The following is a 25,291-nucleotide window of genomic DNA, read 5'->3' as shown; positions in this document are numbered from 1 at the left end:
AAGGGTCAAGTTCCTCCTTGCTGCCTGGGAAATAAAAGACCAGGAGTTCAGCTATGTGCTTGCCAACCCTTCCATGGACAATAAGCCAAATTCCTGGAAAAAACATTGAGCTGGTGTTACAGAAAATACAGTACAAAAATTACAGCAACAACCAAAGGCCTCAATCCACCTCAACACAGGCACCATGTAGATAAGGAACCCATCCCATCTCCACAGAGGTCTCTGTAAGTTGTTTAAAAATTAACTGGGGCCCTTAGAGAAACAGCTCATTCCTTCTCATGTCACTTCACAGTAATTTCTCTCTGAAGGATGAAAGAAAAAACTCTGACATCAGACTATGGTACAGGGCTGCAACTCGACATTTGCACCCAGTAAGCAAAAATGTCCCTGGACGGTATTGCAGCCCTACCTGTGCTTGTGAAAGCAAAAATTTACATGAGAAACATTTTAAAAAATTTGTTGTAATAAATTTTAGTGGCCATGTACAATTGAAATCCTTCCTGTCATGTGATGTTAACAGAAATATTCAATTCTTCTACAAGACTCACTTTCACACAAGCAGTATACAACTATAAACATTATTAAAGTTTATTAACAAAAGCTTTGTACATATCTTTTCATACACTTGGAATTTTACATCTAGTCAAAATAACAGCACATTTCCATCTTACCTTTTGTACAAATTGTTACAGAATATCCACCAGTGGGTTGAGTAAGTAAAATAAACCACTGGTTTACTTTTGTAAAGTATCTACAAAAGTGATTTGCGACATTTTTAAAAAATTCCCCAGAACATATAAAAATAAATTATTTTTACTTTTCAATTAAATCTACTAATTAGAAATATTACAAATCAAAATATCAATGTTTTCTTATGAATTCTTCACAATACAAAACAGATTCACAAAACTTTATTTACAGAAATGAGGTAAGAACTGTGCAATGTTTAACTAAGAAACATATTGCAGAATTAACATGTTCTTCCAAATAAGTACACAGTGGAGGTCTAATTACAGCTGGGTCTTTTCCTCTAATAATTCCCACCTTAATATTGATTAGTGGTCATTACCCCCATTTAAACTATCCTTCACCATACTGCATAGACTCACGCCATGAAATCAGCTACTGTCAGAAGTGTTGTAACACAAGTTCACCCGTTTCAACCACCGGTAAATTTTAGTGGGAAATATTAACTCACTTTTTTGGTAATTTATTAGTGAAAAGTGACCCAGGTAACAATCTGCCTGAGCTATCTACAGTGGTATAAACACCTCTAGTAAAGGCAGAATAACAAGGCTGCTGGTGCAACACAGAATATTCCCGCTGCTAACAAGGACATGGCTAGTGCATGATCAGCTGTTTGCAGCCATTTCAACAAAATGGAGGTAGCAACAGGCACTTGGTTTAGGCCAAACACTACACATACTTCTTCCAGTGTGGCCTTCTCATCTGGTAAGAAAACTTTGTCACTGGAACCAAACCGGCTCCTTTAAAAACCTCAGAACTCTAAAACCTACACCAAAATTAATAAACTTTGGATTCCATACTGTAATTCTTACTCGGGAAAAACTCCCACTATATAACAACAGGAATTTAAAGGAATAAAAAGTTCAGAAGTGGATTCCCTTATGAGTCAGGTTTCAAAACAGGTGCATAAAAAAGAAATGACAAACATCAAGTCCCGGCTGCCATTACAAGCTTAGTCTAAAAGGATATATTGCAACTGCAGCAGAAGATCAGACTGGGTAGGGTTGGGGAGGGTTTGTTTTTTAAAACTACTGCTCTGAAACCAAAGTAACACATGATTGCAGACAGTTTACTAGCCTTTAAATTTATATGATTATGACTGAAGAGTCAAGTGTATGTTTTTCTGTGGTTGAATTTGTACTTAGTACCATCATATCGACAAAATAATTATGGTTTGCAGAGTTTTATCTACTTCACAGTCTGAACCATTAAAAAGTATGTCCATTTTAGTGCAACAAGAAAGCAAATGAAAGCCTACCAAAAATATCCTTATGAAAATTATTAACCTTTTGCTGTGCAGTAGGAGTTCCTTGTTACATTTCTTCAATCTGCAGAAAGGAAAACTGCAGTTTGCAGCCAGATGAAGTGCTATAACAGCAGGACATGCAGTTCTCAAGTATCTTTCAAACGTCAACTCTTCTCTGACGCAACTGGTCCAGTTTTATCATTGAGCCTCTGTGTAAGAGAAAATACTTCTAAAAATCAGATTATAAAATACAGAGTTAAGTAAAATCAAATTCATACAAATGACAAAGCTGATGAGGCACGTTTAACCAGAGCTATCTAAATAGTAACTTCTGCATTGTAAAGAATAATCATGTATTGTAGAATTAAAAAGTGGGAAAGGAAAGAGTAATTAAAGGATGAATCCTACACTGAAGCAGCTCATACTAAGGTCATCACACCTGGCATTAGAAAACACCAATTTTGCTTCTACTTTCATTCCAACAAGACTTGCTGTTCCTGGCTGTTGGCCTCTCCTTAGAACTGCGTGATGGTCAAGACAAATACCAGGTGACCTCTGCTACATTTTATCCACTGGAGAGGGCTGAAATCTACACTTCATCAGAATAAAAATACAATTTCCATTTTGCCCTGTCACAATTATCTTTCTTTCATAAATTGCTACAAAGCCGTTTCCTGCATGTACTGAACAGGACTGAGCAAAAACCTCATCTCATTCACTGAGCATTCAGAAATGCTTGAAAACCTGTTCCAGCTGGAAATGAGATTAAAACATTCAATGCAATGTCTCAATTCTAACCTTAACAGAAAAAAAAAAAAAGGCAATTTCAAAAGAAACATATTCCTAAGGGTTTTGTTCAAAAGATGTTCTGAGATTTCCTGGAATTGTTTAGAGCTAACTGTTGTAAGAACAAAAACTAAAATTGTAACAGCGTATTTGTAAAATATACTAGTGCTGCCCAGTCACGCTGTCCAAACCTAGTAATAGCCATTTCAAAAAATTCAAAATAAGGTCACATATAGAATAATTTGTTCTGATGCAAACCAAATATAAGGTCTCAATTCCATTCACTACTAATTTTTAGAAAATGAGGGGAGAGAAATTTTAAACATACTAGAACAAATTGTGAACATTTCTAAATGAAGGCAAGGCACTGAGCAAACCCCTGTGATAGAGCGCTGCTGCTCTGACAGTCAGCGACCAGGAAAGAACGTGATCCTACCGGAGTCCTGCAGTTTGTAGTGCAGTTGCAACATCACAACAACAGACCAAACTGGAAAGTGACAACGACCATGCACAAAGCTTAATAAAAGTAAATGCTTGTGTTTTAGAATGGAAGGGAGCTGTTTCCAGGAAAACTGTCTTGAAAATTCATCATTTATGTTTTGTGACTCACCTTATGTTTGGGAAGTACCACAAAAGCCCAGCTGCCCGAGTCCTCCACCACCATGCCCCTAAAGTAGCTAAGGGCTTTGGGGGTGGGGAGCAGAGAGGGGACCAATATCTAGCCCCACACTCTTCCCGCCTGCTGTTGCAGACAAGCTTCCCTTTTTTCACTACCACTGCCATTTGATGTCTTCTCCAAGGAATACTGGAACTTTGTCTTCCTGCTCCACTCATCCTTTGTTTTTACAAGTTCCACATGCTCCTTCCCTTCTCATCCTCTCTTACCTTAATTGTATGACCCTTAGAGAATGAAGCCTATTCTCTGAATACTTGAAGAAAGAATTCCTGTCTCGGGGGTGGAGGTTACAGGCAAACACTGAAGGCAATGGAACATCTTTGCCAGAAAAATCTGTCTTGTTTCCTTACCTGTCTAGGAAAGGTTTTATTACTCTATCAAGCAAAGGAGTTGCTCAGCCTCCCAGTGTACAGCCTCATCTTCCCACGCCAGAACCAGGATAGACATAGACCATTCTCCTAATACATATTTCACCTCCCAGCAACAGGCTCCTCATCTCTCAACTCATCAACTAATCTCTGCAGCTCCACAGTGCCTGAGGCCTGGCCAGGACAAACTCTTCAAGTAAGGTGATAAAAGAAATGATCTACAAAATAGTGGACACAAAGTTGGGGAAGAAGGTTGGGGTGAGGAGGACTAGGCCTGCAGTTGTAATTACAAGAGGAAGGCATGGGTCACTGTATTGGTGTCCTGATCCAAGGAAACAGGAGTGTGCAGCAGACAGGTTAGGTGTAAGTGACTACAAGTTCACAGAGTTCTGAACCTCTTCAAGTGCAGCCCAAGGCTCAAGAAAAATAAAATAAAGAAAATAAAGAAAAAATCCACCATCCTTGAGTTCTGAATACAGGCACATAACTTGCTGCTTATCTTTTAGTTACCTTATGGAGATACTACATTGAAAACGAGGTGAGAAATATACTTACTGTCACCTTCTGAGCTGCGTTATCTCCGTGAATTGTAAGAAATGGGTTGGTGGTAGCTGCATTAAGTGGTGAAGCCTGTGTGCCTGAAAGTAAGTTGTTTATGGGTATCTGTGCTCCTCCAGTAATCTGCAATTGCTGTACTTCAGACTGATGGTGTTGGTGGTGGTGATGTTGTTGCTGTACTAATTGATACAAAAGGGCCTGATGTTGTTCCTTGAGTAATATGAGGAGAGGGAGGAGGGGAAAAAAAAATAAAAATCAAGAATTAGTTACTGAAAAATAGTTCCTCTCTGGGTTCTTGCTTATCCAAATCTTCAGTCAGTGCAACCCTTAACCTAATCCCAGCTAATTTAGGTTACTAATCAGGGAACTAATGAAGTTCCACAAGACTGTGGGAAAGGAAAGAAAGCACCTATAAAGTTTCCTGAAATCAGTAGCTCCACAGAAGTTCAGCTAAGCCTGCTGGCTTCATCGGGCCTGTATCAGAAGAAACAGACCTGAGGAGAATATCAAACCACGTTTGTCAAAGTACTAAAACTACACAATTAACAACACAAATAGTTAAACCAGTAACATAATAGCCTATATGAACACTGCAAGGCAGAGCAAAGACAGCTCATGAGATGATACCCAAAAATCTCTTCTAGAGTCCTACTGGAATTGGAGAATAGCTTAGGATATTGTTAGAATCCATCCATGGTCCCAAACTCTGCTGCCCACAGCTGATGCTGAGAGAGACAAGCCACCATGTCCACACGGGACAAAATGGGACTGAAGGCTCTAGGCAATGATTCTTCTAGCAATACACACAGCCCAGTAATATCCTGTAATTTGGCATGACTATCATCCAAAAAGGTTGAAGCAACTGAAAAACTAAAAAATTATCAAAACCTGTAATATCAAGTTAAACACATTTCTAGTATTTATATTAGGCTGAGGAGTTTATCCATGCCTTAGAATATAACAGGAATAAATCATAATTAACTGGAAACTTACTGATGTGAGTTGCTGGGTACTTAGTAATTGCTGAAATTGCTGGTGTTGTTGATGGAGTAGAAGTTGTCTCTGTTGGTCAGGAAGTAATCCTAGTCCCGAGGCACTGTAGGGTTTGACAGGGTAATACTGTAGTTTATATGAAAGTATGGGAACTTTTTACTTCAGCTTTCCATTGAAACAAAGAAAAGATATATATGAACAGACAGTTCCTATTTAGCATTTTGATTGCATACTGTCAAATATTAAATAGTCTGTCTGTCCAGTTGCAGTTTTTGATACATACCTAGACATTACCACCACCACCCATCTCATTTATGCTGAGCAACAGCAACACCTTGCCTGTAACCTAAGTCTACTACACGCACATTACTTTAAACTCAGATAATAATTACCATTTCTACATTTTTTTCAAATACTTTATACAGAAAGGCCACATTTTATAATATAAGACAGCTCTTGCCAACCTTTAGTATTTTGTTCATTAGCATTTACTTTGTCTTGTTTTCCTTCTAATTCTCATCTTTTGCTATATTCAAATCTTATCACTTTTGTCTATACCTCGTCTGTAATTTAGCAAACACATTCAGCCTTGAAGTGGGCCAACTGATGCTGCCACGGAATGAAGGAGGCTGCCTCTGCACTTGCCTACTACTTAGCTCCCAGTCCCTCTTTTCATGCCTACATAGAATTTTCTGCAGCTATTTAGGAAATTGGGCAGTGTCCTGGTTTCAGCTGGGATAGAGTTGATTTTCTTTCTAGTAGCTGGTATGGTGTTATGTTTTGGGTTCAGTATGAGAATATTGTTGATAACACACTGATGGTTTCAGTTGTTGCTAAGTAGTGTTTAGACTAAGTGAAGGATTTTTCAGCTTCTCATGCCCAGCCAGCGAGAAGGTTGGAGGGGCACAAGAAGTTGGGAGGGGACACAGCCAGGACCCAAACTGGCCAGAGAGGTATGTTACGTCATGCCCAGTATATAAACTGTATATAAGCATGCCCCCAGTATATAAACTGGGGGGAGTTGGCTTGGGAGGGATCCCTGCTTGGGAACTGGGCATCAGGCGGCAAGTGGTGAGCAATTGCATCGTGCATCACTTGTTTTGTATATTCCAATTTTTTTATTATTATTGTCATTTTATTATTGTTATTATTATTTTCTTCCTTTCTGTCCTAGTAAACTGTTCTTATCTCAATGCACGAGTTTTACTTTTTTTTCCCTAATTCTCTCCCCCATCCCCCTGGGTGGGGGAGAGTGAGTGAACGGCTGCATGGTGCTTAGCTGCTGGCTGGGGCTAAACCACAACAGGCAGGGAACTGTTCCAGCTGACAACTGGTCTGAAAATAAAGGGTTTCTTCAACTATGCCAGTTCACTGCAAGAACAACAGCATGAACAAGGGTGGGCTTGGAACAGAAGACCAGGAAGACAACTGGATTTATTCTTTCGGTACTAGTGTTAGCTTTTACTAGTTTAAAACACCCATTCAATTATTGTGTAGTTTCATGATAGGTTTACCCTGCTATTGAAAGGTTAAGTATTTCCCTTTCAGCTGTACCTTTCTGTCCCCTCCCCTTGCTCTAGGTCTTGCACAATGAGCTGCATCTCATGGGAACTGAGCTGAAACCTAAGCCAATACAAAACACAATGAAAGATTATCTATTAATGTAGACGAGGTTATTGTGTGAATTCACAAGCACTAGTACCAGCAAGAAGGTGTGCATACAATGACCAACAAGATGACAGGATTGCCAGGTGTGATTGGTAGTAAGGAATTAAATTAACTTAAATCAGCCACAAATCCACACAGTTAGGCTACAATCATTTAGCTCTTTAGGACATAGTATTTGCATATTGTAGTCCGGCTCTGTGATCACTTTGACATTTAGTTTGTATCAACCAGCCAGTATGAAAATACCCATATCATCACCATTCTCTACTGCTGGGACAGGGCAAGCAACGCAAACTTTGTTTCATACTTCATTTGACAGCCTCAATGCTATGTGAAACACGTGCTGGGCTACACTTATTAGCTCCTATAGGGAATGGGAAAACTATGTTTATGGGGCCACATGGGATCCACCAAGGGTACTGAGGCAGCCGATGGAAGTGCTCACCAAGCCATTTTTCATCATTTATCAGCAGTCGTGGCTAACCGGGGAGGTCCCTCTTGACTGGAGGTCAGCAAATGTGACATCCATCTACAAGAAGGGCCAGAAGAAGGCTCTGGGGAACTACAGGCCTGTCAGTCTGAGCTCGGTGCTGGGGAAGGTCATAGAGCAGATCATCCTGAGTGCCATCACATGGCACGTATAGGACAACCAGGTGATTGGGCCCAGTCAGCATGGGTTTATGAAAGGCAGGTCCTGCTTGACCAACTTGATCTCCTTCTATGACAAGGTGACCTGCTTAGTGGATGAGGGAAAAGCTGTGGATGTTGTTCACCTGGACTTCAGTAAAGCCTTTGACACCATTTCCTACAGCATTCTCCTGGAGAAACTGGCTGCTCATGGCTTGGACAGGCGTACACTTCGCTAGGCAAAAAACTGGCCAATAGCATCCTGGCTTGTATCAGAAATGGTGTGGCCAGCAGGACTAGGGAAGTGATCATTCCCCTGTACTCGGCACTGGTGAGGCAGCACCTCAAATCCTGTGTTCAGTTTTGGGCCCCTCACCATAGGAAAGACATTGAGGTGCTGGAGTGTGTCCAAAGAGGAGCAACGAAGCTGGTGAGGGGCCTGGAGCACAAGTCCTCTGAGGAGCAGCTGAGGGAACTGGGGTCCTTTAGTCTGGAGGAAAGGAGGCTGAGGGGAGACCTTATCACTCTCTACAGCTACCTGAAAGGAGGTTGTAGCAAGGTGGGCGTGGGTCTCTTCTCCCAAGTAACAAGCGATAGGACAAGAGGAAATGACCAAGTTTTGCCAGGGGAGGTTTAGATTGGATATTAGGAAAAATTTCTTCACCGAAAGGGTTGTCAAGCATTGGAACAGGCTGCCCAGGGAAGTGGTGGAGTCACCATCCCTGGAGGTATTTAAAAGACGTGTAGACATGGTGCTTAGGAACATGGTTTAGTGGTGGACTTGGCAGTGTTAGGTGTACGGTTGGACTTGATGATCTTAAAGGACTTTTCCAACCTAAATGATTCTATGATTTCCCATCATCTACTTCACAACATTCATTACTATCACTTCTGCTACTCTCCTGGTCCGCAAACCTCGTCAATGGTCTTTGTCCTTAGCCAAAAAGTCAATTCTACTGACCCTTGTCCTGTGCAAGCCATTTTGCGTCTGATTATTCTTGCTGTGCTGTTTTTTCCCTTGTATTATATCCTTTTCTGAAACTGCATAATCAGAACTGCACATAATATTCCAGGTACGTACACACCAAAGATTTAATGTGGCAGAACACAAAATGGATAACACCGCTCTGTTTATTCCCCAATAACTGCTAGCAATATTTGTTTGATTGTTGATGAAAGCAGAGATGACACTTCACCTATCCAAGGAAACTCTTAGTTTTTCCTCCTGAGCTACAACAGCAAAACTCAGGCCTAACATAAGCTAGAACTGCGCATGTGTTTGACTTTCAAATGATGACACTCATCTATTAATTGAAATTCCTTAAAACAGCTTTAAATTCAATTGTATCAAAAATATTTGTAATAACTGCAAAAAATAAGTACCTTCAGTTTGACTAATATTACCATTATTTCCTTCTTCTCTTTACCTTACTTTTTCTGTATTCTTCTATACTGGAATGAATCTTCTCCACTGTTTTTTCATTCTTTTACCCCATTCTTTCTTTTCTCCTATGTCATGTTTTACCTTTGCACTTCTTTTTTCTGCTGCTGTTCTCCTTTCTCTTTATCTGCTCTGCCTTCCCTCTTGCTCTGCATTGGCACTTGAACGAAAATACCCTCAGCCAGCAGCTGAGATCTAAGTGTCTAGAAACAAAACCTAACTGCAGAAGACAAAATGCTGCAGCTCCTGAGCTTCCCAGAAGAGGCAGTTCTCTGGATTTCACCACAGAGCTTTCTCTAAACCAGATCAGCTTAGAATGTAAATTTAATCCTTTTTAGCTTCTCATTAAAAGGTATATGATCAGTCTGAAACTCTCCATCCTACAGTCTTCTCTGGTTGCGAGAATGTAAAGAAACAATCCTATCTTTTTCCTCAAATCACTTAATCTCCCGGTTGCTAGCAATCTGTATTAAGCCATCTTTCTCCCAGAAAAGGATCAACTATTTTTCTCTGCCGAATGAATGCAGGCTCTTTTACCTACAATTTGAAACTCCCCCAAACAGCAATGTGCAAATCAGTGTTTTCTCACCTCCCTATGTCCCACAGTTAAAGAGCTCACAGGAATAAGGACAATATGCATAAAGAAGTCTTCATGTATTGGTGAATAATCTAGCTATTTTTCAAATGAAACTGTCCGAACAGATTCTGAAGCTTGGGAAGTTACTGTAAGTAGCAACTTACAGGAACATCTGGGAAGTCTTTTAATTACAGAACAACACACAAAAGTTAGAAAGTAGGGCTCAGTTCTCATGTGGCTTTCCATTGTCTTGTGAATAATGATTTAAACCACCTCCAAACTTGATCACCACCATACAATCTAAGCAGGTTCAGAGAGCTCACAATAGCATGACAGCAAACCTCCATGCCTGCCTGTGCTTGTTACCAATACCTAGAGGCATTTAACATTAAAGAAATAGTCAGCTAGTTGCCACTGAAACAGCATTGAACTAAGAGTAGCAGGAATAAACAGTGTTCCATACAGTTTTAGAACCAATAATCTCAACCAGTAGAAAATACTTTTTTTTTCCCCCCTTCATTCAAAGTCATCCCAGAGCCTCTTTACAACTTAGTTCCAGTAACAGAAGTTTTTTCATATTTTTCACTGAAGCGTAATGGAAGAAACAGTAATGAGGAATGTATGTGTCATTACTAAAATATTAGCACTGATTAGCATTAGTGCTTTCTCGGCCTGAACTTTTTTCCTCTAAATACACAATTAGAAATACTGAAAACTCACAAAAAATGGGGGCAATTGTGAAACACCTCAAAAGGAAGGGGGCCCAGCAAATCATCTGGATGAGCTCAATAAAGCAGAGAATTGCATGAAAAGTGCACTTTAAAATTTAATATAAACATTAATTTTAAATTACTGTTATCGATGGAGCAGTGCAGAAAAAAACAGAAATAGAGAAATGGAAATGTTGGCAGAGTTGTGCCTCATAAGCTTGTTGTAGCAGAAAACTGGGAATCATTGGAGTATTCCAGACTATGCTAAAAGTCAGAATGAGGGCTTATGAACAGGATACTAGTTGCAGTATTCTGTGTGAACTGGAATAGCTTACTAATAGGCTACACACTCAAGAGTTATAGCAGTTCTGATGGCTAATAAAAAAAAAAAAACACCAACAAAAAAAAACTTCTGCAATATAAAGAGTCAGAAATAAATAATCTGTGTATTAACAAAATCATATGAGAAAACAGCAACACGACCAGTATATTTTGGCATTACCTGAAAGTGGAACGCATTATACAACTGGTTAATATTATTGATTTTGTCTAGTGTTTCTCACTTTTCTTCACATTTCGTGTTTTCAGCAAACCTCTGATACTCGGAGAAGAAAACTTTCCATTAACGAAATGTCTTTTGTTTAACCTGTGATATTTTATTTTCATATATGATATAAAATATGAAAAAATATAACCTCCTCCATAAAAGTATAATAGCACATGAAAACAACAGGATACACTTGAAAGTATCGGGTTTTATGAGCCTATTGAAGCAATACCACAGAATGATATGGTACACAAATATTCAGGAGCTGCCAAACGAACAGCAAGGAAAGAAACTGGAAAAAGAAGCTACAAAACTAGGGATCCCTTGCATCATTCCAATCACATATGCCTTTTTTGGTGGGTAATCCACCATAATCTCCAAAAATAAACTCTACTTAAAGACAAGTAATCCACTCCCTATTTGCAGGCATTTCTTTCTACATAGAACTGTAGTTCTCCTTCCTAAGCGAGGACAATACAAGGGGTGGGGGGAAGGGGAGCAGGGAGAATGACTTAGCCCAGGCTCTGCTCCATCCCAAAATACTTCCAGACCAAGCAGTCCATTCCCCTCCCTGGAAAGCAGCTGTCTCCTTTTGTTACCCATTTGCCTTGCAGCTCAAGCAGCAGCAGTTTATGCTGCTGAGGATGCCTGGTTTTGGGGAAGGGCTGTTACAAATACTCAAGCATGGATCTTTTGATGCATTTAATGAAAAAAAAAAAAAAAAAAAAAAAAATCCTTAGGAACACCACTTGAAAAACTAATTTTGTTGTCTTTGGAGTCAGATGCAGAGAACTGAAAACACCATGCAACTGTATTACTACTTTGGTTAGTTATGCCTATTACACCTTTAATTACATGACCATATACTGTTCTCCTTCTCCCCCTCCCCCCTTCTTACTGCAACAAATGGTAGCTTTTCCAGTGCTCCTTTAATCCTGAAAGAACAATTGGCAGGACAAAGAATATTGTTTTCTGAACTAAAAAAAGAGCTGAAGCACATTTACATAATTACATTTGTTTGGGAATGTGACTTGATTAAAAAAACAGGAATAAATGGACACTAGGATTCGCAAAAACTAAACAGAAAACATCTCTTCTTTAACTTAACTATTTGTGCTTCCATTAAATGCTTTCTTACTTTCATTCACAGATCAGGAGCAGAACCTAGTTTGGCAATTACAGGCTAAGGAAGAAACAGTACCTTTTGAATAAGACGGTTTAAAAATATAGCTCAACTAAAGAACAGCAGGCACTACCAGGAAAAACATAAAATCAGCAAATTCTTACCTGTTATTTAACGTGGTTGGCAGAGGATGCGTTGCATTGGGTGGCACAGTTGCATGAGTGAGAGGAGAAGGGTTCTGCGATATTGTTGCTGGGGTCTGAATTACCCCATTTAAAGCCCCTACAATTCCATTGATTGCCAGCTGGCTGGCTGGCAGTGCTCCAATTATTCCACCCACACCAGGCACTGCAGGAATGGTGGAGGTTACAGTCTGCATACCACTAGCTAGTGCCCCCACTGTCACACCATTGACCTGTTGAACTCCTGTGACTCCTGAGCCTTGCTGAGCTGGACTCTGCCCAGCAGGTGGTGGAGTGGAAAGAGCTGATGAACTGCTGGTGCTTTGTCCGCTGGAGGTTATCTCCTGGTGTAAAAACAAACAACAAAACCCCCTCAGCTGCATAAAATTTCACCTAACAGCACAATGCAAGGACTATGAGGAGTTAACTTGTAACAAGTTTAAGTTTAGAAGAAACAAATAAAAATTACCTGATTTAATACAGGAAGAGAATTGTCTGGTAAAAAACTGTTTCCCAGATGAGGGCTTTTACTGCTGTTCAAGGAATCAGTGCTAGGTGCTAAAGTAATTATTTCAAAAAAAACACACAGTGGTTAAATTTCTGTAACATGTAAAAAGATTCAGAATAATTACTTTAATGTCAAAGGTAAACACAGAAAATGTAAAGTCAACCTTAAAATCATTGCTGAATAGTAAAATATTAACTACTTGGTGAATCAACAGATTCAAACAGATGTGCTCCAGACTGAAGTAAAAAAGAAACTGCACTGAAACAAGTAGTAATGTCTCATATAAATCTTCCAATTGACTTTTAAACATTTAAACACATCAACAAATACTTAGTCGATATTCATCCTACATGTATATACATCTCCCATCAATGGCATATGTGGATGAAATAGATATTTCATATAAATACATGTTCGAATTACTTTGACACTTTAATACTCTCCTCTACTTACCTGCTTGTACTGGAAAGGCATGTACTTGATGAGAAGGGCTAGGATTTGAAGTTATTGTTGGAAAGGGCACCGAAAGCTGTGCATTGAGTAGCTGAAGCCGCTCCTTCTTAGCTGTTAGATTCTTTATCTGTTCTTCTAACCGCCTATTTTCAACCTGAAGTTGGTGTAATGATTTAAGCATTCCTAAAACTAAGGTAAAAATGCATATGTTATCTCTCATAACCACATTTAAAGAATGAATAACATCTTCAATTTTTTTATTTCTGTGCTACAGTTTGAGACTAGCATTAAGTCATATGTAAAAATATAAATAAAATTATTACTGAGAAATACATTACAGAAATTTGACTTTAAGTGGAAAGGTTTAGGATCATTTTGTGTAATTTAAAGTGCAGAAAAAAGTACATAGCGTGTGATAGAGATTTTGTAATACATCTACACCCTGGCTTAAATACAGATGAAGCTACATGATTAGGGCTGACATTAATTTTAAGGAAACAGCAGTACATGATAACTTATCCCCAAACCAGAATATAAAAATAGTATTATTTTAGCAGCACAGGTTCATTGCATAGTTGGGGGGAAAAAAAAAAAATCCATTTCAGCTGCAGTATTAGAAATTTTAAACATTATCAAAACAGAAAAAGGTTGACAAATATGCATTCAACTAACAATACAGCCAACCAACAACATTCACAAGTTTGTGAAAAGGGAGGTTTTCTGCTTTAAGGCCTTGTGCAGTGAATCATAAACTTACAGAAACAATGAAAAAAATGTCATCCAACGTGAAGTTATAACGACACACCTTGTTGCGAGCAGGAGCTCTCATTTGCTTTGAGCGGCGATCTACAAATCACCCAGCAGGGAGCACTGTGTGAGCACTGCAGTTACCACCCCTTTTTTTGCAGAAAAAGGGCATCATCTTCTGTACTAACCTGATTTTTACTAAGCACAGTTTTCTCAAACTCCGATTTGGTTTCAGAACTTGGATTTCCCAACTAGTACTAGAGTGTGACTGTAAAGCCACAGGGATAGCCATTTTTTTTTTAATTCTAAATTGTATTTGTTTAACATGACCTCTGGGCCTACTACAGACATAAGTCTACTGGCATAGGCACATCTGGTCATTTCCCAAGGATTTAGCTTTTATCCCTCCTCTTCAAGTACATACAAAGGAACCCTCAGTGAGCCCAAATGAGATGCAATAAGACTTAGCTAAACCTGTCCTCCAGCTATCATGTTTAAAGGATTATCCCTGCATGAATTTCCTCACAATTAGCATTTTTGTCAGGATACCATTCATAAAAATACCAACTAGATACCACTTTACACTACCAACGAGAAGAATATGTTCAGTAAAATATAACACAAACCCTAACCTGGTATTAAAAAAAATGGTTTTTAAACGTATTCAATCATTGTCTTTGATACTGATATATTGTTGAATATGGAGATCCAAGTGACCTACTTATCACTTATGCTTTTAATGTATTCATTCTTGGACTATTCCACTCTATTAAACCTAACTTGAGAAAATAATTATTTGCTTGCTTTGAGAATTTCATGAGAAACACAGAACATAATAAACCTATGAAAGCCCAGTAGGACACCTGCCTAACATTTTAAGTATTTTTTTAAAACAGCAACAGAAGTAGGCAGTTTATATTTTAAAAAATGAAAAATGTAACGATTAAAAATTATTATGCCAATTTATATCACACAATATAAAGCAAACTGGGGAACTGTGCTATACTATTTACAGTAGTGGATCTAAGAGTCCAGAATTCATTTCCAAGCTCTGCAACCAACCAGCTGGATCTACAAGTCACTTCCTCTTGCATGACACAATTTCCCCATCCATAAAAATGTAGATAATTATAGAGAACTCTTTGTAATCTACTGAAGCCATGTGCTGCATTAGGAACTATGTTACAATTATACACTACAGTTATATTTCTATTCACAGCAGAAAATAAGTTTTTTTTAAATTCTTGGACAATTACTGAATGGCAGTTCTGAACAACACAGTTAACAAAAGCAGTAATAAACAGAATGTGAGTACTTACTGTCACTAGGGGTGCCTTGCTCTAACAAAAACTGTTGTCCTTCACTCCATTGCCTCTCCAGAAGCTGTTCTATGCTGGCTGCTACTGGGGGCAAATTTTCCCCACAACTGTTCCCTGATTGATCATAGCGAATCTGCAAGCTGCTTACAGGGGATCTGTTGAAAATATTGCAATTCATTGTTTAAAGAAAAGGATGGAAAGAAATTATATATTAATATATATTACATAATATATATTATATATTAGTAAAAGGCTGTTGAAGTTTCTTACCTTATATAAGGCCTTAGCATCTACATATCTTACATTTCCAAGACTAAGTTAATTCATCAAAATCACTAAGAAACCCTGGTTCTCACTGCCAAGGCTTTAATAAAAGAAAGATGTAGTATTTCATAGCATGTTAATTTATACTGAGAAAGCACATACAGACTAACAAACAGCATTGTATTAAATTATACAACACATACTTCTACAGCAGGAAGCAACTGTATATAGATACATAGAGCAACTGTCTTGGGGGCGGGGGGGGGGGGGGGGGGGGAGGAGGAAGTCTTCAAAACTTTCCCAGAGAAAACTGAGAAAATAAAAACAATTTATTAAAATCAGCAAAGTAATGGTACTTCCACACAGAAAGGCCATATATAATTCCACTGCCTAACTTGTTCTAAAAAGAATCATGTAAAATCAGATTTTTGAGCGACTATGTGAAAATATTATTTCACAAGGGACGCAATGAAAGTTGAACTTATCCTCTTCTCTGTCCTGTGCACACTTAATATACTTCCTTTTTTACTCATGATCACACATAGTTCAAAGAATAATCCCTTTGCCACATGTCTTTTCTCATTCTGGAGAAAATTAAATATTCAGCACACAGCCACTGAGAAAGCTGGCTACCCCGCAGGTCCTATGAGAAGGCTTCTTTTGCACTGGATGGGGCAAAATTTAACCTGTGAACAAAACCAGATGCTCAGTGTATTTCTGACACGGTATTCTGGCTTCATGTATGCATGGTCACATTGCTCGTACAGGACAAACACCAAAGCCCACTAAAAGCTGGATAGTGCTTTTGTTTGTTTTGTTGTTGTGCTGTTTTTTTAAATCAACTCCAGTGAGCTTAGATTCAGGTTCTTATATATTAGTTATTACTGCAAGTAATAACTATTGGTGCCATCAGAGGATCACAGCCGTACTGTTCTACATGCAGTGCAAACTTACCAACAAGACCACCATAGTCCCAGTACAGGACAACATATAGAGCTCAGGAAATCACTGTGTTAATTATGATTAGTGTAATAAGCAGTGGTCACAGCACATTAGCTACCTAACGACTGTCAAGCATTTTGTAGGCACCAGAGCAAAGCGATTTTTACGAGAAAAGGTTTTAAGTAGGTGACTTAAGAGCTCTGTAAGTATTTATAAATAATTCCTCTTTTGCATACAGAATAAAAGAAGAAAAAACACTTGTTAAAACAAAAAGCCCTGATGAATGGGTAACCAAGGTAGTGTTTTTTGACAAGAGATGACAACCAACAGCGCTTAACAGTTCAGCACAGACATGGCAAAACCAGCCTTAAAACTAGTTATTTACATGATGTGCTCAAGTGATGAGAAGGAAGGTTTATGTGGAAACATTCTGAACAGATGTACTACACTCCACGCAAACAAGCCACTTTAAAAAACAACAGCAAAAAAAACCCCAAAGCAAAACGGAAAAAAAAAACCCCAAACAAAACCAAAACCAGAAAACAAATACAGCAAACCACCACACGACCCCCACAGCAACTTCTTTCTCTGTATGCATGCTTCTGAAGGGTGCATAACACTACTCTAACAGATTGTGCCATTTGAATTATAAATCACCAACAAAATTCTTGCTGGGCTTAGGACTGTTTCCTATCAATTTCACAAAGGTAGAAAGAAAGCAACACATGACTATATAACCTCTGCAGTCCTTCACTAGAAGCCTGTACAGAAGGAGAAAAAAAAAAAAAAAATCTAGATTTCCGTGTATCACAACATTAGTCAATCCATTGTCTTCCAGCTGAACCCCTACCTCATCCATTAGACATGATACGGTTCCTGCATACTAGGGTTGAATCCTTATTCCAAATAGTATTTGATCATAGTTTCCAACAGGATTAGAAGTGTGCTGTATGCGCAGCTCTGATGCCATCACTGAGATGGGAATCCCTTGTTTCATGTTTTATACCTTGCTTACTTTTGCAACTGTTTTTTGTTTAACTTTGGGGTACAGTTATTCATACTCTTATAGTATTAACTATAAGCAATACTGCTTTTAGATATGTATTTCAACACAAGTATTATGTAACACATTTTTAAATCCAAGATTAAGTACGGGGTAAAAAAAGTTTAAGTGCTACCTTGGGAAAAGCAGCAATTGCTTTGCAGAACAGAAACAGCTCACATACAACCTGGTATATTCATATTTCTCATATATATTAAAATTTTAAATATGACAGCTTAAACATCAAACACTTTGGCTATATAGGGGTACAAAGATACAACCATATGAATTTGAAATGACCATACAGCTCATAAGACACACATGTCTTCTCTGAAGAGCTGCAATTGGCTGCATCATCAACAGCAAACAATTGTTTCTGCAAGTGTTTTTATTTTAAGCAACTATTTGAAAATTACATGGTTCTTTCGGAGAAGTGTGTTATTTATGTATCTCATAAGCTTCAAAGGGAATGGAGTCAGAACTTGCAGAAAAATAATTTTAATAGATAAAGCAGGTAGCATTCAGAGTTGCAAAGTTTTCAGAGAGCAGATTTTTGAAGTTAGCTTTTTGTTCTCTAAAAGCCTTATTTTAAGTAATCAGAGTTACTTATTTATTTAACTGGGGAAGGTGGGGAGTTATCTACACATTTTAGAAACTTCGACATACATGTGATCTTTCTTATCGCACAAACCAGGGGTGAAATCTGCTGACTACTGAACTTAATTGAATGGGCAAGTTTTCTGAATTTTTTCCATGCTAGGTATTTCAGACTAAGTTTTTCCCTCTTTCAATCCTGGAACTACAGCGGTAATTTCTCCTTCTCCCTCCCCCCACCTTTTTTGGCTTGTTTTTGAACAACTCTGCTGCCAAACAAAAGCTATCTGCTCTTTGCAAAGTGCTACAGCTTCCATACGCTGAAGGAAGCTCTGCAATTGTGGACTGAGGTGCCCGTTCTATCACTCAGTTCTCCTTTGCCATCCCCATCAAAACCAGCTGAAATTCAACCGTGTTGTAAGTACCCTGAATATACACTCCATAGAAGCAACTTATTTAAGAAGTTAGCTTCCCAAATATTCTACCTAGAGACAGCCTGAACAAAACTATGGCCTACTGCAAATTGTTCAAAGACCATGCCTTTGCATATTAACTGAGAAGGCACTAAAACTTGTAACTACGACAACATGTATGCATAAGAGGACTACTTAATATCTAATCAAAAGTTCTGGAACTTCCTAATTGTTGAGCATCTCCCTTTGCAAAATTCTCCTAACTTACTTGTCTGTATATATACAGACATACTCCTTATTTATATAAAGACTTATACGCTAATGTAAATATATATATTTATACTGAGAAAGCAGTCTAAACTAATTTGTAAATTCTCTATTTATTGTTTCAGAAGCAGCACGTATTGGAAAGCTTAACAGCCAGTTCATGACTAGGTAATAACTCCTAAGTATTATAATGGATATTCTTACCCCATTCGACAAGAAGACTTTTGATTAATTAAGGAATGTAATACAAGATCAACAACACCAGGCATGTACATTAAATTATCTAATTTGGAGACATTTATTATAAATTACTGTAATAAACACATGCTGTAACAATCAAATTCATTGTTACGATGCTGTATCTGTGTAACTACCATTGTTTAGCTATCCTAAAATCCTTTTCAAGATAAAATCCCCATGGTTAGTCCCTAAGTAACAAAATAGGAGTAATGACACTATAAAATCTAATTCATATGGGATCCAGTATGGAAAATAAAGCCCTTTAAAAAAAAGATTGACTTAAAATACACAGAAAATATTACTAAGTATTTAAAACTCAATATTGAAATTTTAACAGTGAGTATTGTTTAAAACAAAATAGCGTGATACAATTCCAGCGGAATTCTTACGTCAAACTTCTGTACTAGAGATGAACTGCAGCAGAACAAAAAAAAAGTACTTTTTTTTCAACAGAGATTTGTTGCATGTTTTTGAAGTGGTGAGGGAAAGGGAAAAAAATATTTGTTTGAAATTTTTACTGATATTTAACTTCTCAGACCATCTTACTCCTGTAATTGCTGTAGTCTTTAAGTCTATGGGATGTTGAAATTTTTGCAACTATGACTAAAAATATGATTGTGGTAACAAATCTGAGGAGATAATTAGTACACGTTGATTAAATGATAGATAAATCCCTCTAAAGCAAGTCTCCATTTCTTAAGTCCTTCATTTGTAAACCTAATTTCAGCTGACACAAAAGTAAATTTCAGCACATTTTTAGCTATCTGGACATATTAGGGATTCTTTTAGATGGATATATCCATATATATCTATCTCCATATCCATACTACATATATATATAGGCTTTTAAACCACTTATGTATTACTAGTAAAAAAGACAGTGAAGTTTCCAAATCTTAAAACATTTCCTCTGCCTGCACTCTCCAATGTAAATAATGCTTACCGTGGTGAGAGACTTCCTCTGGGTGAACCTCCTCTGCCAACAAGGCTGCGGCTATTATCTCCGAGATCTTGATCTGCAGTGTAAATATTTCACAGCTGATAAATCGCCTCTCCTTAGATAAGAGTTTTAAAACTGATGTAGGTATTTTTAAAATACCTTAAATCTCAACTTTTATCTGTAGTTACTGCTGAAGAGTGAATACGTAACTAGTTTAAGATTGCTGAACTGTAGCATGTAAGGTGTTGTCCTTACACATTTCTGAGGCTGTACCAGGCCATGGATTATGTTCACTTCTTTCATTCCTTTCAGTTTTACAGCACAGAAGCGTGGTTTGCATTTGCAGTACCCTCCCCTCAGCCACTTTTAATTTGTACGGTGAAAGTAATGAATCACAGCTGTGGACAGCTAATCTGTATGCTTATCACAGCAAATCCTGATGCTCTGTATTTTTTTAACACTTTGCATCCCAAAACAACTCATAAAATATGTAACATATTAAACGTACTGCTGCCATCTAACAAGCACACATTATTCTGCAAATTTACTGAAAACTTTATGAAAGCGTATAATTCACTAATTCCTATTTATAAGCAGAAGCATAGGAAAGTCCCTTGCTAAAAAGGTAGTAAAACAAACAAAAAAGGCCTCATTAAATATACGAAAACGTTTTGCTTGGAAGGACTCAAAAGGGTTATTTTCCCTATGGCCTCTCAATAAAATAACCCTATCTGCCCCCTTCAAGGTTGCCCTCCCCCTATTCTGAGTCAAGTGACCTCCGACCTCTTGGAGGGCAAAGACATGACTGATCCATTCTTGGTAAACTGCTAAACTCATTCCCTTCCCCCAAACAGGCATGACTACTACGACATGTCAACAAATCCTTACGGAGGGAATGAAACAAAGCAAAGCCAGCGGCTCATTAAAACTGTAGAGGAGAGCCAATGGTACAAAATGCCAATCGGTAAATATTCACAAGATTATTAAATGCTGCAGAAGTTCTCTAACAGGATCGCTTTCACACGAAGTTGTATGTAATGCAATTTCATGAATTATGCAAATAAAGGTTTAAACTATTCACGACAAAACCCAGAGCTGTGTTACTCTCGTTGCAAAGAGCCCCGAACTGAACACATCAATCACAGAAGTCACAGGAGACATTGTTGCATTCCTGCCTGCTGATGGCTCTGCTTAAACATTTACATTTCAGACACTAAAAAAAAAGGAAGAAAACCCGTGCTGTTCTGCAGGACCACTGAGAATTTACCAAATGCTGAGCAGAGTTCAAAAATAAAATTTAACAATCTTTTTAAAAATACTTAAGTCTGTGAAGTTCTGCGTTTGTCACCAGCAGCGGGAAGCTTACCTGCTTGGCTGTTTTCAGACTGAGCTATAAGTGCTGCCATTGCTGAATTTGGATTCAGCCTATTGCCGTACATGTGGGATGGAGGCAGACTGAGAGAAGATCCAGGTAGGGTGTTTGCCTGCAAGAAAACAATTAAAACTTGAATCCTTTTTAAAAAAGGGGGGAGAAATGCTAAATGTATTTTAAAGAAGCCTTCTTTGTGCACAATTACTAATTTTTTTAAGTTGAATCTTTTTAAAAAACTGAATGTATGTAAAAGAAAAAAAATATTATTTTCCATTTGTAAGTACAGGAATAGAATTGCAGTACTTTGAGAATATATCAGGATTTAAAGTGTGTTTCAAGTGTCATTGGCAAGAACTGCTATTTTTAAAACCATCAAATAAAAAAATTACTGCAGCAAATATTAAAAATACCTAAATTGCATTTTAAAACAACCACAGTGTAGCAGGATGGGGAGACTTCCTTGCAATCCTGAAGTATGCACTCAATGCTAGGACTTAGTAGCATGGCGACCATGTGGTTATCCTACTAATTATTTAATCTTATTAAACCATTTACAAAATAAGGGCAGGTAGACAACAGATGTCTCACAAATGCTTGGGTTCCTTACATCACAAGCCGGCTGTGGAGGTCAAAAGGTCCAACTTTCAGCTCTATAGTTTAACTACACAGAGCCATATTTCCTTTGCTCGACTCCGTCATTAGTAAAACCTGCACACTATTTTGTTACTTCCTATTTTGATAGACTTGGAAGCCTGGTGTTTTTTTGTTTTGTTTTGTTTTTATTTTAAAGAACGCAAACAGCCATTACAAGTATGTTTTCTATACAATAGGGGGCTCACCGAATCACAGCTTTGCCCTGACCCCATATAAGGAACTGTATTTTTGGCAGTTGGCCAGCTCTACTTATTGAAGAGCTCCCAAAGTTTGTGTTCATTCATGTTGCTAACCACAATTCTGAAGGTCTCTGCTGGGACTTGTGCCAAACAAGCGAAAATGAACCCTTAAACAGATGAAGCTAAGGAGGCTGGCCAAAATCTTGCATAATCCAACGCAATAAAAATACCTTCTTCCTTGGCTGCTTATGTTTTTTCCCTTTCGAAGAAAAGATTTGTGTCAAATGCTGAGTTGCAGAGATGGGCAATCAAAGAAAAAAGGCATGGCTGCTTATTAAAAAGGCATTTTCCTACCTGATAAAAAAATTATTTCAGAACAAAGAAAAGATTGTGGGGTGGGGGGGATATCAAAGATACACAACCTGTATGATCACTGGTTTTAAAACGAATCTTTTAAGAAAATGTAAACAACATTTACAAAGGAAACTTTTTTTGAAAAAGGAAAAAAGAAGGTGAATAGTAAGAAACTCAATTTGTGGGACATTTTGACATGTATAACTGCACACAAGAGACAGGGAAAACATACTGGTTATTACAGCAAAATATTACAGAGTATAAACTATGTCTCTGGAAAGAATCACACACTACCATTAAGTTCTGGCTTTCAGCCAACATATTAAACTTGATGAATAGACTTTTATGAATTCACACAACTGTTTTCAATGATGCTTTGTTTACTATATACTGGTGAGAAATTGTGCCTGATACTTACATTCTTCTACTGTCACAAAGTTAGAAAAAGCCACAAGTAATTACTTAACAATGACCAGGTTTTTTTCACTTTTCAGTTTAAAGGTATGTGCAAGATTGCTAGACATGGAACCACAGTTTCACTTCAAATCTGCCTGTTACTACTTTTTTTTTTTTTTTTAAGAACCACAAGTCTTCAGTAGAATTAATCTGAATTAGTTGTAAGTCTTAAAAATAATGCAGGCATTTCTACCTACCCAGGTATAACAAGTTTCCAGAAATACAATACATATTAGTACCGTGACACTTATTGACAAAGGCAGCAATATTGCAAAGTTCTTGCTGTTTTCCTTAATAAACACCTATGGCATGATTCCAACTCAACTATTATAATTCACTAGCAACCTTCAGCTGTTTTCCTCTCAAAACCAAAACAAACTTCAAAAACAATGTAGTTTTTGACAAATCCTTTCACCAAAGAAACTTTACAGAGTGGAATATTACAAGATTCAACCATTATTTGCTTCCGTATCTAAGAGATAAGACTAGCAATATAAAAATCTCTATATATTTAAATAAATTGGTTGAGGTTATGAATTCTACTAATATAGTTTGTGCTTTTTTTTTTTTAACTGCAAACACCAGGTCTTATTTCTGTTTAGTTTTAGAATATTTCTATAAAAGATTTCTCTTAATTCTAGTAGGTGTACTGCTCTTGTCTTACACAGAAGCTGCTATGCTTATTGTTGCTCCATGTAATTCACTGCAAGGCTGCTTAAAACTGTGCAATAGCAACTATATATTAATTTATGATGGCAGGGCAGCTATAATCAGCAAGGAGAATTCATGTTTATTTGACTGAAACATGCCCAAATAGCTTTAAGAACTTTCTAAAAGCATCTAAGTACCTTGAAAGGAGTTGCTAAAGTCTGTTGAGTAACCATCACATCACAAAACAAAAGACATCAAAGGAATTAAACAATGTTTGCTAAGTGGATTGATAGATCAAAAGACTTAGCACGACTTAAACAATATCTAAGAACTTGAGTTTTTTCACAAGTGGTGGCTCACCCTAAACTTAACCCCTGTTCATACTTTAAAATAATAGTAAAGGTGTCCTACAACAAGTTGGAACTACAAGTTATAGTGCCATCATGTATCCTATGCAACTCTCAAAGGAAAAACGGAACATTACGTTCAAGTAAGCTGCAGGTAAATAAAAAAACTTTTAAAATACTTTTTTTAAATGGCAATGTAAAATGACAAGAATAATGATTTGTGAAGCTTTATTATGTATGCAACAACTTCATCTGACAGGAAAGTAGAGGAGGTGGAGGAGTGCTACATTATTTAATGGTGAAATAGGAGCTTCATGTTTCACTCACAGTCGAAACAAGCTGTAGCAAGCATTTATTAAAAATGCACAATCATCCTGTCAATACATATTAAGGTCACAGGACTGAAACGTTCTAAAATGCAGAACTTTTAAAGCTGTAGTATTCTTTATTTCAACTGGTTCTATTCAGTCAACACAAAACACAATCAAAATGTATGAACTAATAAAATAAAGAGACTGCTAAGTATTTATTTTGAAAAGGCTGCAAATTTTCCTGAAAAGATTTTAGCAGAAGGATTTAAGCCCATCTAGAGGTATGTAATACACTGCTTTCATTTATGGCATGTTCAATAAATCAGTAAAGCAATAAGCAGCAGAGCAGCACAGAAGGAAGATACACTGTAATTCATGGAATGCCCGAGTGCAATAAGAATAAATGATTGGTATTTGATTGATGCTTAAAAACACTTCCTCTACAGCAAGAAAGAAAGTACAAGTACATTCTTCTAATTAAAGAACAAAACTTGCAAGTTAACTAAATTTAACTCATATGTATAAATATTCTCTGAAATATATAAAACAGTTTTATATTTGTTTGCATCACTCCAAAATGGTATTTTACTGTAACAGTATGACTACAAAGTTTCCCAAGTTGACAACTATTTGCATTCATAACTGGACATTTACTTAAATTTCCAGGGGAAAACAGTTACTTCATTTCAAAAGTTACATGTTCTTTAAGCAAAAAAAACCAAAGGGGAGAAAAATGAGACAATACGTAGCTGTATGCAATTAGATTAGGTCTCAAAAATTTCAGACCCTTTGAGCATGCCTATTCCCCTGTTCCTTTCAAGTTTTATGCTATGAAATATTTTCTGATAACAGGCCTCATTTCTGTCTCAGCTCCACACCAGTAAGGTTTTAATACTCAGCGTGTGATGAGAGATGAAACCAAGTGTGAACAACTTTCAGGTCCCATGAGTAGGCTGACTGTTGAAGCTGTCAGGTTCAATTGCATCATT

General features: G+C 37.5%; 1 protein-coding gene across 5 annotated transcripts in view; it reads right to left on the bottom strand.

Moving 5' to 3' along the window:
* Positions 1-564: 564 nt before the first annotated feature.
* The window catches only part of MLLT10 (MLLT10 histone lysine methyltransferase DOT1L cofactor), a 135,286-nt gene continuing 110,559 nt past the window's right edge, over positions 565-25,291 (bottom strand). For 4 of the 5 annotated variants that reach the window (XM_069776736.1, XM_069776708.1, XM_069776726.1 and 1 more), the window contains 9 exons: positions 21,345-21,462; positions 19,982-20,054; positions 15,277-15,431; positions 13,211-13,399; positions 12,719-12,807; positions 12,232-12,593; positions 5,375-5,477; positions 4,379-4,591; positions 565-2,219 (listed from right to left, as the gene is read on the bottom strand). In XM_069776736.1, the coding sequence (XP_069632837.1) occupies positions 2,151-2,219; positions 4,379-4,591; positions 5,375-5,477; positions 12,232-12,593; positions 12,719-12,807; positions 13,211-13,399; positions 15,277-15,431; positions 19,982-20,054; positions 21,345-21,462 (1,371 nt within the window). In that variant the 3' untranslated portion in view covers positions 565-2,150. The remainder of the gene's footprint in view (positions 2,220-4,378; positions 4,592-5,374; positions 5,478-12,231; positions 12,594-12,718; positions 12,808-13,210; positions 13,400-15,276; positions 15,432-19,981; positions 20,055-21,344; positions 21,463-25,291) is intronic. The other variant, XM_069776717.1, reaches the window with a different exon arrangement.

Source organism: Haliaeetus albicilla, chromosome 2 (assembly GCF_947461875.1).
Source record: "Haliaeetus albicilla chromosome 2, bHalAlb1.1, whole genome shotgun sequence".
NCBI lineage: Eukaryota > Metazoa > Chordata > Aves > Accipitriformes > Accipitridae > Haliaeetus > Haliaeetus albicilla.
The sequence above is the reverse complement of the archived record's forward strand: the minus strand, read 5'-3'. Positions and strand labels throughout refer to the sequence as shown.